The following is a 15,744-nucleotide window of genomic DNA, read 5'->3' on the forward strand; positions in this document are numbered from 1 at the left end:
CCTGTCCATCAACGTTGATAAACAATGCCAAGACGTTACAAACGCCACATATAGGGCCAAGCTAACAAACCAGCAATAACAACATGTTTTATAGCAAAGCAATGTCTAAAACAAATAAACAAATAAGGTTACTTACTTTGAGTTGAAGCACCACTTCCTCAGGTCAGGTGAACTCTTGAGCTGTGGTCAGACTGTCCTGCACCTTCTCCGGCGTCTCCATAGTAACCTCTGCGCTCCTCTATGTCTCCACGCAGTTTGCCGTTGCTCCGGTAAAAGTGCGCCATTCCTCGCAGCCGTTGTAAGTTCATTATTGATAACTTTATAACTGTTAAGGTTAGGCAAACTTTGTGTCCATAGCTGTCATCGCTGAAAACCACGGCAAGCCTCTTTTTTCCTTGTCCAAGGAAATGAACTTTGTCTCTCTGTAGACAAACTGCCAACTTAGCTAGCATTAGCATAGCAACTAGCTAGCTTAGCTGTCCGGTGATAGCGGCATGCTAAGGTACTCCCTGTCGGTTTAAAGCGTCAGGCGTTGGTGTACCGTTGTTTCTTTGCTATTCACGACAATTTCGGGGGATTTGGTTGCATTTTTGTCCACTGAGCCATTTCTAATTTATTACCACTGTAAAAACAAAAAATAAGTGTGACCACTGTATCACCAATTAAGTTATTTTCTTTGCCACAGACTGCCTGGGTAACACAATAGAGGAAAGCACTCGCTGGGCCTGATCTTTCCTAATTGGGGCAACACAGAGCCAACGTCCCGCCCCCTTATCCAATCAAGCCTCGGTTACAGTTAAAGGGGAGCTCCGCTATTTTTCACTACCACACCTGTTTACAGGTAAGCTACTCCGGTGTACTGCATATGTGGAAAAAATGGCATAAAGCTTTATTGGGCTCCAGAAAGCACTGTGTGAAATCTGATAAATAGCCTTAAGTGACATCACTTGAGTAACTGTTGGTTGGGTTTGAGGTTTGAAGACTTGGAAAGTGGTGGATCTTTTTTGAAAGTAATTTGCCTTCACTTTATCAAATACTTTTTCTTTTTCTTTTTTAAACAAATATTTGACTAATGTTAAATTAGCATTTTCTAAAATGTCCCTGCCTGGCTCCAGAACTTGTTGCTGGTACTGTCTGCATCTGTTTCATTACTAACAACCAGACTAAGCTAAATTTGCTGCTTCAGCAACTGTGTTGAATATACCCCCAGAACAAAAGGGGATTGTGCTTGTCATCAGTGGTACATCTTCCATCACCTACCGACAAAGAGCAATATGATACCACTGTATTACAGAATAAAATGCACTGCCTCTTACTGAATCAATACAGGACAGGGTTTTTCCCATATTTTCATGCACCCACTGCTCTAACTTGGGGTGACGTAAGAAATATTAAAACCAAAAGAGTTTGAAGAGCAGAGAAGTACCAAATCAGAATTTGCGGAACAAAAAGACACCTAGAATGACAGTTTTGTCACTCACCGTAAGTACATGATTTCTGTCTCTCCCTGTCTGACTGTATTGTCAACCTACATTAGATAAATGCCCTTTATAAATTAAATTCAGCAGGATACCATGTATTATATGTTGAGTAATCTAGGCTGAGAATGTGTTATTGATATACTGTAGGCTACCTCTTTTATAACATAAAATTAATGCCTAATGTCATTTATTTTACTACCACTTTATATTACTAATGTTACTGAAGTCAGCTGCTAAATTCAGCATTATGTTGAGATGACATACATTTGTCAGCTATCAGAGATTTTATCACATCTCTCTTGGTGTATTAGACAGAGTTGTTGGAAATGTTATTGAGTAGGCCTGGATTATAGCTATAATAACATTTTTTAAATAATTTTACAAAAATATGCAAAGATTCATATTCAGTTTGGTGGATTTGCAAAAAACACACCTCCCCATCTGGATATACCCATAAAAAATCCTGTATTACAGGGTGTCCAATACGCCAGTGGGTAGAGCATGTGTCCCGTGTACAAAGATACTGTCCTTGCTGCAGAGGCCGTGGGTTCCCTTCAAGCTCATTGCCCTTTGCTGAATGTCAACCCCTCTCTGTCTCCCCCTTTCACTGCTGGTCTGTCCTATCTGATAGAGGCATAAAAGGCCAGAAAATTAATCTTTAAAAAAATTACTATATCACAACATTTATATCAGTATCATAGTATAAATTTGCATTTACCTTAAGCAACTTCCTGCCAAGATGCCCAAAGATAGTATGGTTAAGGTTGCAGTATTGTTCCATGGTGCATGATTGTTGAGTCTTCTAGTATGGAATTTTCGTAAAATAACACACAGCCCTTCTACTTTTGTCAGTAAGAAGCTCTAGAAACGGCACTGAACCATTTCCAATGGTATGAAACAACATAAAAACGTTGCAAGAACATATATAGTAATGTGATGCTGCATGAGAAGCTAAACATTGCCCTCATTTAAGGCATTTATTCTTGAGAGGCTCCATATCCAGTGACAGTAACATATTATAACCACTGGAGGGCAAAATGAGCTAGGTGTAGAAAAATAAAACACATGGGTTCAAATGTCTGTGATATGCACATCATTGTATCTTGTAACAAAAAATATCAATTAACAAAAATGTTTTTATTTCAGAAATATTCTTTCAAGATGGTCCAATTATGTATTTGTAGGGAATTCAGTATGTCCTCTCTAATTCCATGAAAATGTGAATGTCATGTATGGTTTGATGTTGCTTTGTTTTTCATACCACATTACGTGAACCTGAAATGAATAGATAGTGCTGCTGGAAATCTCAGTGTGGTTTACAGCTCATATCACCCGGTCAAACAAAAGCACAATAAGACACGAAAGCCTAATGTAGCTAAAATACAATTTATTCCTGCTTTCATTTCACAATTATTACAATATTCAGAATCATAAGTACATTTTTCACACTTGCATTGTGCACTATAATGAAATCTAATGACATGTTTTACATCAAGGCACAAGACAGCCACAGTTGTTGAAGGTTTTGTTGGTAGAGTAGACGTTCGGTATGAGACTTCCAGTTCAACACACTGTATACTGCAGATACAGTCACAAGCCAAGACAGAGAGGAAATCCTTTCTCATCCCTCTTAGCAAAAGATAATATCTTCTCAGTTACCTTTCCATGATGACGATGACACCAATGCTAGTTATTTCTCTGTTTTAAGTACAGATTAACAGTGATAACTTTGTGGTGGTATTCTGACAGCGAGAGATCAGTCCATGTTTTTGGTGAATACTTTATGCTCTTGTTTCCAGGTGATGGCAGGTAGATGATGATGGAGTTTTGTCACTCAAAGGAGGCACTTGGTCCTAGAGAGCCAAAGAGAGGATAGAAAACAGAGAAATTAGTTCAACTTCTAAAAAGATTCATATTCAGAATATTTTTTTGTGCAACATTTGGCTTTATTTCACACCGATTTGACAATAGTATGTTTTAAAGTTTCCTTTGATGGATGTGTAAAAGTGTGTAAAAGACTACCATGCACTTATGTAACACCAAAAATCTAAAATCCAAGTATATTTTGTGTTTAAAAGAATTCAAGTAAGAGGCCTTTTTACTGACTGTAAGTCTGTTTGGCTCTCCTGTACTTACAGAGTAAGCTTCAGTGAGCGCTAACATACCATGTATCTGCTTGTGTGCTCACACAGGGCCGTGCCGCTTCCGTCTGCCAAACGCCTGGGCACCCACATTGGTGGGAACGAAGTTGCTGTGTCCCAGTCCTCCTGACCGACTCAGGAAGTCAGCCAGACGGTGGGTTACACAGGTGGCTGTGTTGCATGCCCGCTTCTGTGCTGTTGTGTTACTTTTAACAATGGAGAAGAAAGTGAACACAATTTATTATTATACTTAAGATTAGGTCAGAAGTCTTCATGATAGACATTAAACAGTATGATGTAGCTTCATCAGCAACAAATTAATCACCATGGAAGTACGTAGAGGAAAATATTGCAATAATGGTGTGTGTACAGTCATGCTTACCCTTTTCTCCTTTTATTTATTAATTCAGTGAGTATTGTATGTTTTCAATCTCAAATAAAAAACAGCTTTCATGTAGAAGATGAAGTTATTAAACTAGAAACATCGTCACTATGAAGTGAAAAATCACATCAGAAAGGTTTTTAAGTTGTGTCTGTATTTTATTGTATTGTACAGAACTGTCAAAGTAACATCACTTCTATAACTAACTAAGTTTTCAAGTCTCTATTAATATCTAAAGTCTGCCAGGGGGGAAATTAAAGCAAGGACGTTTCTGTGAAGTTAGTCAGGAAGATAGGATCCACATGCATCAGCAGTCTTGTGAGTGAAGAGAGCCAGGTGAACAAGCAAAAGTTAACTCAGACAGACGGGATGGGCTAGAAAGGGAGAGTTTCAGTTGTATGAGTTGATGTAGCTTTCAAATTGCTCAGATAGACTTCGCTTCTTGCCGGGCGTCCCTGCTCCCACGTCGGTGCGGGGATAGGTTTGTAGTTTGTGAATGTCCTGGGAGAGTTTGCCCAGCACACACGTGCTTAAGCCGGTGCAGCGCTTAGACATGGGTCTATCCAAGCTGTTGGAGACGGAGACAAACATGCAGAAACAGGCTTACAGTAACCGTGGCATGCAGATAAATGTTAATAACTACATGCATGATGTTTTTCTAAAATGTCATGCGTTAAATGAATGCTTCAAATGCATGCTAACATATCCAACAGGCATACAAAGTTATTATAATTAAGTTGTCATGCTATTGTTCAATTTAATTCTCTGTAGCAACGTCTATCATGCATGTTCTCTCATGTTCTGTGATGTCATGATATCATGCACTCCTCAGTTTTCTGACCAAGGACACTGTCTTGCAGGCACATCATTCAATACTGAATAAATAGATGGATGAATGAATGAATGAATAAGTGCAGTCCATGCATTGTGGGATTATGACAGAGAGCAGATGTTACAATAAGTTCACTAAATACCTTAATAATTACTAAACACCAACAAGTCGGAGCTGCTCATAAATAAAAGTGTTATATGGTGCTGAACTGGTGGCGGTTTAGGTAAATAAATTGATTATTTATTATAGACAAGGTGAACTATACTATGATGATACATAAAAATATTAAAAAAGTATACCTGTTTCCATCAGCTGTTTGTTGGTCTTGCTCATCTGAAGTTATCTGCATGAACTCCTTAATAGCTCTGAGTAACCTCTGGGCGTCATCATTGGATAGTGTGACTCCATCTGACTCCATCTTACTACTTCTGAAAATGCACATTTAATTAGACAGATCTCTGTGGTTCTGGTTCCACATCAGTGCTGGTTTAAAAGCTGTGTAACTCGTCCACATAAATACAACAGTTGTTCTTTTTAAAACACAAAGTTAAATGGCATTTTTAATATATATAAGCATGCAAACTGATCTTAAGAATTTTGAGGAAATTCAATTTATAAAAACGATTTGATTAGCTGTGATAAACAAGGAAATTATTCTGCAGAAATATCCTTAAACATATCAAAAGATATCAGACACAGTGACAATGTTTTTACAAAGCATTTTTTTGTACACTTTTAGGAATAACGCCACAGCTCTCACCTGGAAGGAGCTGCCTGTGAGATGTACATCTGACAGATGATCAGCGCAGAGGCAAAAAGGAGAGACCAGAGTTTCAGCATTATTCTGATTCCCTGTGGAAAACACATACAATACCAAACAAGGTAAAGAAAATTGTTGCAAAGAGAAGTTTTTTAAAGGATTTTGTGTGATCTGTGTCTGCAACATTTCACTCCATTAAACGTGTTTTGTTTAGTACAGGATTTCTCATCTACTGCATACATTCACAGGCATATGAATCCTCTCTCTGTGACTCCCTCACTGTTAGAGCAGCTGAAGTTGCAGAGGCAGATAGAAGAGTTATTAGTGATATAGTGACACTGGAAGCTTTGCCAGCAGCTCTGTCCATTAGCTGAAATAGCTGCAGCTCCCTTCTTATAGCAACCAGTATCCACCAGTACAAGTGGCTATCCAGTCCACTCAGTTCCCACCTTCTCCCAGAAACATATTATCATATCTGCTATTTAACATCAACAGTATAATTTGCACAATTAACTTAGCTAAAGCAGTCTTTTATCTATACTCACTGTAAGATGATAGATCTTCTGGTGATGGAGAATTAAATGACAGCCTCACTTGTGAATCTGCTGAGCACTCCCCACAGTGCAGGGTTTTTATATATGTTCCCCGAAGGTTCCTATATTAAGTGAGTGAGCACTTGATCATAGTCTATTGGCCAGTCAAATGTTTTACCTCAAACTGTTGGCCAATCAGAAGTCCTACGTCACTTACAGCAAGCCAATGGAAGAGCTTGTACACAAATGACATCAATGTATAGTCATTACTGTGGTTAATTCACAAAATGCTGCCAGGTATTTGAATCAGTCCAGTCATTTGTAGTTGTCATTCTTTAAGCAGGGTGAGTAGGAAACCATTGAGAAAGGAAAATCTCACTGTTATAGTCAGTGTCTCTTGTTCTTGAGGACTAATATGCTATGTGCATGTGGACCAGCCGACTGTAAATCCCCTGATACATACAGTGTGTATAATTATAATGGTGAGAAAATTTAAAGATGCACTATGCAGCAGTGAAGTGGAGGGTATACGCAGGTATATGGGGTACACCCACCTCTTTTTCTGGCACTTAATAGTATACCCACCTATCAGCCAAAAAGCCATTTGAAAATATAGGATAGTATACCCACTTTCTCCCTGGTACCCTTCCCACCTACCAAGCAGTATACCCACCTCATCGTGTAGTGGTAGACGATGAGGTGGGTATACTGCTTGGTAGGCTTTCCTAAAAAACAATGTATAGACTCATACAGAAATAAACTCTCAATCATCAGTTATGACCCACTAGAAGTGTGTGGCGATGTCTGTATCTGCAGAGACTCTCCTTCTGCCTGTATGTTCCAAGCGGCAACCTCCGGCGCTGTAAAAGGAAGCTGTGATGGCCACTTGAGGCTGGCTCCAGAAGCCAGTCAGTTCCCACACAACTGCATGTTGAAATGCCCAAATTTACAGCAGAAATAAATACATTTACAGCCTGGTTCAAAAATGGTTTTGGTCTCTATAGTTAATTTCCCCCTTCATGACAAATGTACAGTGGATGCATTTTTGTATAACTCACCTGTTTGAATTTTATTAAGGGTTAAAGTTACACATTATTAAGGATGGGCCACTTTGACTGACAGGCTATCTGTGAGGAGTCACTACAGTCTGTGAGTCAGATCCACTCCTGGCTCCACAGCTTCACCCTCTCATCCATATATGGTCACTTCTGGCTCCACAAACCAAGATGGCAACAGCTGAAATGCCAAACTTGTGGCTTTAGAACGAGAGGCCGCAAACCAATAGGTGACTTCATAGTAGCTACATCCATTATTTTATACAGTCTGTGGTATATTCTTATTTTTTTCTTATTTTCTGTGTTCGGGACCTTTAAGGGCATGTAACCCACTGCTCTCAGGTGAGGTGGGGAGTTTATATAAAGGTAGCGACCACAGCCAAATGAGAGGGGAATCTGGGGTTGGCTTTTACTTTCACATGCACTGATGAGCGTGTTTACAAATGGTTATCAACAGTCCTGCATAGTATACCTTTAAACATAATTCACCAGTGCCTCTGTTATTAAAATATTTCAATATGATTTTTAATGTGGTGTGATTTCATCTTTAAGTAGTTAGGATGACCAGGGCTAAGGCCAATGAGAGACATGGCTTCCAAAGGTGTGCAGTACCTACTTTCACCCATAAAGAGTGGACAAAAAATTGGCAGTACCACAAGATTTCATTACATTTACAAAGATACAAGTGAGTCATATTTCAGTACATATTACCAGATAGCAATGTGTTAAACTAACAAAAAGGGGGGAAAAAATTGACAGCCTTTGTTGTAGTCACTCACTCACGTTGCATTTTTAGTGTGGTAAGAGGAACAGGGTCAAAGGCCAAGTACAGACAAAGTTTGTCATGGACAAACAGCTGTTACTACAAGAGACACTTCACAGAAAGTTGCTTAATAACACAAAACAACAGCCTCAAATAATCCAGAACTGAATCAACAATAGTGTTACTATAAAATATGTTCGTCAGTATGCCATCAGGTCCAGTTGTACCCTGCTGCTCCCTCACGTTTCTATATAATACTGCCTCACTAAACACTGAGGAACAATTTTAAGTGTAATCAAAATTGTAATTTAGTAATTTTTAAAGTAATTTTTAAGTAATTTTAAGTCCCGCCCCCAGACACAGGCTGGCCAATCATAACGTAGCATCAGGCCGGCTCAGACCAGGGTCCAACAACAACACAGATGTGTTCCATTGACTCTAATCCAATCATTTAAGATTTCCTTCATTTTCAGGCTGGTTTTGTGGATTTGGAGCTAAATGTTGTGCCTAGGGCACGTCATGTATTAATGATACTCGTTACCTGAAGAGGTTGGAAAAATGATATACAGTACAGGCCAAAAGTTTGGACACACCTTCTCATTCAATGCGTTTTCTTTATTTTCATGACTATTTACATTGTAGATTCTCACTGAAGGCATCAAAACTATGAATGAACACATGTGGAGTTATGTACTTAACAAAAAAAGGTGAAATAACTGAAAACATGTTTTATATTCTAGTTTCTTCAAAATAGCCACCCTTTGCTCTGATTACTGCTTTGCACACTCTTGGCATTCTCTCCATGAGCTTCAAGAGGTAGTCACCTGAAATGGTTTCCACTTCACAGGTGTGCCTTATCAGGGTTAATTAATGGAATTTCTTGCTTTATCAATGGGGTTGGGACCATCAGTTGTGTTGTGCAGAAGTCAGGTTAATACACAGCCGACAGCCCTATTGGACAACTGTTAAAATTCATATTATGGCAAGAACCAATCAGCTAACTAAAGAAAAACCAGTGGCCATCATTACTTTAAGAAATGAAGGTCAGTCAGTCCGGAAAATTGCAAAAACTTTAAATGTGTCCCCAAGTGGAGTCGCAAAAACCATCAAGCGCTACAACGAAACTGGCACACATGAGGACCGACCCAGGAAAGGAAGACCAAGAGTCACCTCTGCTTCTGAGGATAAGTTCATCCGAGTCACCAGCCTCAGAAATCGCAAGTTAACAGCAGCTCAGATCAGAGACCAGATGAATCCCACACAGAGTTCTAGCAGCAGACCCATCTCTAGAACAACTGTTAAGAGGAGACTGCGCGAATCAGGCCTTCATGGTCAAATAGCTGCTAGGAAACCACTGCTAAGGAGAGGCAACAAGTAGAAGAGATTTGTTTGGGCCAAGAAACACAAGGAATGGACATTAGACCAGTGGAAATCTGTGCTTTGGTCTGATGAGTCCAAATTTGAGATCTTTGGTTCCAACCGCCGTGTCTTTGTGAGACGCAGAAAAGGTGAACGGATGGATTCCACATGCTTGGTTCCCACTGTGAAGCATGGAGGAGGAGGTGTGATGGTGTGGGGGTGTTTTGCTGGTGACACTGTTGGGGATTTATTCAAAATTGAAGGCACACTGAACCAGCATGGCTACCACAGCATCCTGCAGCGACATGCCATCCCATCCGGTTTGCGTTTAGTTGGACGATCATTTATTTTTCAACAGGACAATGACCCCAAACACACCTCCAGGCTGTGTAAGGGCTATTTGACCAAGAAGGAGAGTGATGGAGTGCTGCGGCAGATGACCTGGCCTCCACAGTCACCGGACCTGAACCCAATCGAGATGGTTTGGGGTGAGCTGGACCGCAGAGTGAAGGCAAAGGGGCCAACAAGTGCTAAACACCTCTGGGAACTCCTTCAAGACTGTTGGAAAACCATTTCAGGTGACTACCTCTTGAAGCTCATGGAGAGAATGCCAAGAGTGTGCAAAGCAGTAATCAGAGCAAAGGGTGGCTATTTTGAAGAAACTAGAATATAAAACATATTTTCAGTTATTTCACCTTTTTTTGTTAAGTACATAACTCCACATGTGTTCATTCATAGTTTTGATGCCTTCAGTGAGAATCTACAATGTAAATAGTCATGAAAATAAAGAAAACGCATTGAATGAGAAGGTGTGTCCAAACTTTTGGCCTGTACTGTATGTTATTCTTTCCTGTTCCAAAACCAAAATCAGATCCCAAAAAGTGTAGGGTTAGCTAGCTAGCTACTGAAGATATAGCCTACTGAATGAAAAAAAGACCAAGCCTGTTGTATAGGAACCAGTGAAGGGAAGCAAGGAAAGTTTGCTGATATTCATCCAGCTGTGGGTCATCGCATTGTGCGCAGATGAAAGTTGTTTGACTTCCCCTGGAGATATCTGCCTATCCAGTGGCGGATTGGGCGAAGCCAAAAACCATTCATCTGCACACACTGCGATGCCGCACAGCTGGTTTGATATCAGCAAAGTTTCCCTTTATATTCATTGTCTTGTGTGGCGATCAGCAGTAATGTGGTGGTTCACTTTTACACTGTGATCTGTAGCCTATAGTTCGGCTTTAGCTTCTAACTATCTTTGTCTTTTTAACCTGTTGTTGCTGCTGAGTCAGTTTGACATCCTGGATATATCCTTCAGTCTGTAGACCCCTCTGTCTGCTTCTCTCTGGAATCACTACTATGTGATAATATTTCTTCAGGGAGTGCAGTTAGTTACAGTGTGGGCTCCATGCTTACTCCCACAGCTTGTCAGACCATCATAAAGGGGTGGGGCTTAGCAAAAGGTCAATTGGTGGCAATTTCTGAAGTGTACAGAATACAAAGTAGATTTGATCTTCCTATGCTTCTGCAAGAAGTTTTATCCCTGACTTAACCTAAAGAACCATTTTCATCCTGCTTATTATATACGGTTGGATAAAATAATGCCTTTCTTGTTTGGGAATAGCATCGCAGTGAGGTGTCCTTGGACAAACTAAACTTTCCCACAGAATTAAGTAGTGTCCGTCCGGTTTCTCCGAGCTAATTACTGGCCACTTGGTCTCAGGCCATCTTGTAATTCCCCTTATGTAACAATATTGGATGATGTGTCATAAAGCACCCTGCCTCCCAGTTGGTTTTTGCATCACAAGGAAACTCATTAGTGTGAATGAGCCTTTTAGTACTATTGAGCAGACCTGCAGGCTCTATACCAGAGGCACTAAATTAGTCCTCAACAGCTCCACATGATGCCAGAAACTGCTCATGGAGGACTAAAGACTTTCGAGCAAGAGTTCCCAGCTAATACACACACAGTTATTATTGTCTTGATGTCTCTTCTTCCATGACAAGTGCCACCTTTAACAAGTCAACAGCCTCTCTACACCAGTCTGTGTAAAAGTAAATACTCTCCACACTGTTTAGCAATCAATCTGCTCGCAGGCCTTTATTCACTGCCGCCTGCTCTGACCAGGGAGCTGAGGCAGAGAAATTACATTCCAAGGGGAAAAGTGTATTGTCAAGAATGCAATTATCTCACACTGTTCACATTCCCTAATGTTAGCCATGAATTGGCCTGGAAAATTAATTGCAACACAGGAGAGCATTCATGACAGAGAGGACAGCATTATGCTCAGTGCAGTGCTCATCAGTGACAGTCTCAGCTGAGTCAGTGTGAATGTCTCCTCTCTCAAAAAGAAGCAGCACCGTTATTGGCTGAGAATAAAAAGACAGTTTCCCGCACAGCTCTCTCATATCAACACCTTGCATTATTGGAATAGGCAGCAAGAGTCGATAATCAGCCTGACTGACCCCACAGTCATATATTAAATATTAAAGTTAGCACGTGAGGATTGTGGAAATTTAAGAGTTTGAATGGATCATTGTAAGGTGAAATGTACATCAGTCCTGTGCAAAGTTTTTTCCCCCTTCTGAGGCTTCAAGCGCGTGTTGAATCTGAAAGGGCAAGCTGACTGAACAGAGGCCATTAGCACCTGCAGAGGGGACCTTGAATAAGTCTTGACATTACAGGCAATTACCAGGTCAGCTAGAGTTTTAAAAAAATGCTCCTTGTCCAAGACTGTGGACAGATCCTTAATAAAAATGGAAGTGAAACCTAGAGAATTTGTATTAGGAGATAACGTCCTCTTTTTGTAAAACTTAATGTGTTGGGAAGGGATAAGTCTAAGCAGGCAGAGACATAGTGCAGTTTCACATAAAAATGAGTACCAACATCGCACTGTGCTACCCTCTCTGCATGAATACCGTAGCATGGACACTCAACTCACCACAACGTAACAGATTCATGTGGAACCAAAAATGTATAGAACTGGAAATGTGGCTCCATTTGCACTCCTGTAGCTTTTGACATGAAGGTTGTAAGACAGAATTGCATCTTTTCCACGATATGAGGACACAGGTTCTAAAACCCTGCAATCCTGACAGAGGCAGTGGTTCATAGACACAAATAGGATAGTTGTTCTGGGGATGAGTAATCTGGTCCGGTCCTAAAGGAGCAAGCATTTAAGTGCTGTAAGAGTGAGAACAGAATAATTGTCATAGGGTGGTGCTGGCAGCTGGATGACCTCTGAATCTACACTGGTATCAAAAGAATGGAGAAAGCAGGCGAACGTCCAGTTAGTTAAAAGTTCAGTATGAAGGATTATTGGCATCTAGTGATGCAGTCACAGAACTGAAACTTCTCCTGTGTGCCAAGCGTGTAAGAGAACTATGGTGGCCAATGTGAAAACACGAACAGCCATATTAGAGCCAGTGTTTGATTTGTCTGTCCTGGGATACTGTAGAACAACATGGTGGACTCCATGGAAGAGGACCCGCTCTGTATGGAGCTATAAAGGGCTTATTCTAAGGTAACAAAAACACAAGGATTCTTGGAAGAGAGAGATGATTGATTGAATCTGTATATACAAACGTAGATCTAAAGCTTGTGGAGAATGGGACACAACAGGATTGACAGGAAGGCTATCCAGGCACTACCCACACCCTGACGAAGGCCTGCGGTGGTCGAAACATGTTGGCCTCACCACATAGTGTTAAAACAATACAGTAAAAATGACAGTAGAGGGGAATGATGAGAAAAAAGTGACCTCTAATGGATGTGAAGTACCTAAAAAAGGTTTACTGATCACTTTCTGCACTTCCAACAGAACGTTAAGTTACAGTTGAGCCTCATGGAATTATAAACATGAAGTGAAGTATCCATTAGCAAAGAGACTTACACCTGTTGCTCTCCATTAAAAAGTTGACCAAATCTAACCTAACATTTAAACACCTGGCCAGTAGTTGCAGAGGGATTAGAAGACCTCTTGATCTTCCTGCCTCTGCCATTATGTTGTTGGAAAGAAGAGGTTCTGGACAGCATTAGTATTACCAGGGAAGGTTGGAAATTAGATTTTCCCCATGCACTTGATAATTCCAGTCATCCGGATGGTAAATAATTTACTGTACAGCCGCAGTAGTCAAGGGACCCACCCAACTGAACATGCCGCACATGCCCCATAGTATAGCAAAGCAGGAAGAACTCTCTGCAAATGGCTTTATAATGTAAAGACAGATGCTGTTGTACCACACATGCGGTAACTGCATACATTGATCAGGACAGGATTAAATTAACCCCAGGATACTGTCAGGTTGGGGATATGATAGTATATACTGTACACCGTAGGACAGTCCATACCCTTTCTATGGCAGTAGCTATTTCTTTAATACTTTTGGCATAGGTCATTGTGAAATAAAAACACTTTGGATCTTTGCATCAGTGTGATAAAATACCTTATTTTTGGGGGTATTTGTTTTACTTGCAACTGGCGTTAAAAGAAGAATGGTAAAAATAGATGCAACAGAGGCCAAGATATCCTGACTTTCAGTCCCTGTAGGTCAAGCTCCAAAAACTCAGGATCCTACATTTCCATCCATTCAATCCATTTTATGTCACTTATCCAACATTTTCTGGCTCCTAATGGGATTATCTTGAGGCGTTTCCAAGCTACATGACTTGTCCAGCATGTTCTGGATCTGTCCCCGGGTTCTCCTACCAGTTGGACATTCCAGGAAAACCACCAAAGGAGGTGCCCAGGAGGATTCTGATTAGATGCCGAAACCACATAAACTGGCTCTTTTCGTCACAAAGAAGCAGTGGCTCTAATCCAAGCTCCCTCCAGATGTCTGAACTTTTGACCCTGTCTCTAAGGGTGAGCCCAGATACCCTCCAGAGCTGATTGTATCCACGATTTTTCATTCATTCAGACACACCCAAAGTTCGGCTATGGGTGAGGGCTGGAACATAGATCAGCTGGTAAACTGAAAGCTTTGCTCAGCTCACTCTTCACCACCATGGTCTGTACAAAACCAGCATTGCTGCTGACGCTGAGATACAGGTCCCTGAGATGCTGCGATGCCAGGCGGCAGCACACCTAGATCCTCGCCTTTGCCTTTTAACGTTGTAACGTTAATGCTAGCAGCAGTAACATTAGCAGACTTGGTGCACAAACTGCTGCTCTCTACATAATCTTTGCTGCTGAGTCATGTTCGCTTTCTCATTTCAAAAGCCTGAAAAATGCTCAGCTGTTTTCGTTTGCTCATTTCGAACTACTTTTGTTTGCTAACACACAAGATAAGTAACACAGTATTGCTAGCATCACAATTTAGCACCAGAAATGTTTATCATACACTGACCTCCGGCCCTTGACCCATGCACCAATCATTGGCATCCAAATGTATTTGCATCATAGTAAGCGGACACAGCCAAAAAGTGCATCTCAGGCACATTCATCACAATTTTATTTTCATGATATGAAGATAAATCTTTTTTTTTTTTTTTTTTTTAAATGTATGCACAGTGCGTATGGGATTATGGCTGCTGGCGCTCCTCTTTGTGCGTACCAACCTGTATCCAAGTCTTTCCTAATGTCTAAAAGTAGGTGTGTTTCTCCTTCTATTCAGATATGTGGGCTTTTCTTCTGGGCATGCATCTCTACCCCAGCTCTGCAAACTGGTGGTTTGTACAACGCAAAGAGCTGAGTGTCGACAAGCAAGAAGCCCCAACTGAGATGCGTATTCTGAATGTGCTGTATATGCATCCTAACAATGCTCCTAAAACCCGAATAATACCGTCAAATCCCATGTCTTCATCACAAAAATGCTACATTCGGAAAAAGGCCTAATTTGTATTATCCACTGGAATATGATGTTTACATGACTGTATCAAATTCTGCATATTGTCATATTAATGTGCATGTAAACATAGTTAATGTAACATTATACACATGACAAAAAATGAGGAAAAGCAGAATTGGTCCCCTTTAATCCAGCCACTGACAGTGAAAAGATGTTTATTTGATTAAATCTGACAGATGTGTTTAACACTTCCAGGATAGCTTTTGAGTCTGTGGAGCTGGCAGGAAGCAATGAAGTAATTTCCAAGAATGTCCTCATTAGGTAGCCCTAACAAATCTGAATGATTGGGAGAGGTCTGTAGAGGCCATTTGAGGCATCTCAGAAAAAAAAAAAAAAAAAAAAAGCTTACCAGCTGCCTCAGCAGGAAGGAACGGCTGGATAAACAACTTCATGTCTAATGAGAAGCCAGTCATGATGAAGTGATCACACAGCAAAGTGAGGAGCATGGTTTTACAAAAGTGCAAATAGTTTATAGTTTAAAACCCCATTAATGAAATGAGATTTACCTGTGTTACCCCCTGTAAGCTCTGTCCATTCTCCACTTCCGTCTACACCATAAAGGAAAACTGTTAAGGCAAAAAATAAATGAATGAATAA

The 15,744-nt window shown here is 40.6% G+C and overlaps 1 protein-coding gene and 1 long non-coding RNA gene across 3 annotated transcripts; one reads left to right on the top strand and one right to left on the bottom strand.

The window, feature by feature from the left end:
- The first annotated feature begins 249 nt into the window (after positions 1-249).
- On the top strand, positions 250-7,100 carry LOC117258660 (uncharacterized). The gene is made up of 5 exons (XR_004501776.1): positions 250-298; positions 686-841; positions 3,674-3,776; positions 5,576-5,718; positions 6,946-7,100. It is a non-coding gene; the product is annotated as an uncharacterized LOC117258660 (long non-coding RNA).
- calca (calcitonin/calcitonin-related polypeptide, alpha) lies at positions 4,140-6,184 on the bottom strand. 2 transcript variants are annotated; one of them, XM_033629729.2, is made up of 4 exons: positions 6,142-6,184; positions 5,597-5,688; positions 5,136-5,261; positions 4,140-4,572 (listed from the first exon to the last, which is right to left on the bottom strand). In XM_033629729.2, exons 2-4 carry the CDS (start codon positions 5,674-5,676, stop codon positions 4,395-4,397), a joined length of 384 nt encoding a protein of 127 aa, XP_033485620.1. In that variant the 5' UTR covers positions 5,677-5,688; positions 6,142-6,184; the 3' UTR covers positions 4,140-4,394. The 2 variants fall into 2 exon arrangements, with proteins under 2 accessions (XP_033485620.1, XP_033485619.1); XM_033629728.2 differs by having other exon boundaries at positions 5,136-5,264.
- Positions 7,101-15,744: the final 8,644 nt, after the last annotated feature.

The sequence above is a fragment of the Epinephelus lanceolatus genome, chromosome 2 (genome assembly GCF_041903045.1).
Source record: "Epinephelus lanceolatus isolate andai-2023 chromosome 2, ASM4190304v1, whole genome shotgun sequence".
Lineage (NCBI taxonomy): Eukaryota > Metazoa > Chordata > Actinopteri > Perciformes > Serranidae > Epinephelus > Epinephelus lanceolatus.

What these genes read in the sequence shown, in the direction of transcription:
- calca (XM_033629728.2), bottom strand. Translation starts at nt 5,676, where the DNA reads ATGCTGAAACTCTGGTCTCTCCTTTTTGCCTCTGCGCTGATCATCTGT. An exon ending in TCACAGGCAGCTCCTTCCAG is followed by an intron (nt 5,265 to 5,596) that starts GTGAGAGCTGTG and finishes GTGCATTTTCAG; the next exon opens with AAGTAGTAAGATGGAGTCAG. An exon ending in CAAACAGCTGATGGAAACAG is followed by an intron (nt 4,573 to 5,135) that starts GTATACTTTTTT and finishes CGTCTCCAACAG; the next exon opens with CTTGGATAGACCCATGTCTA.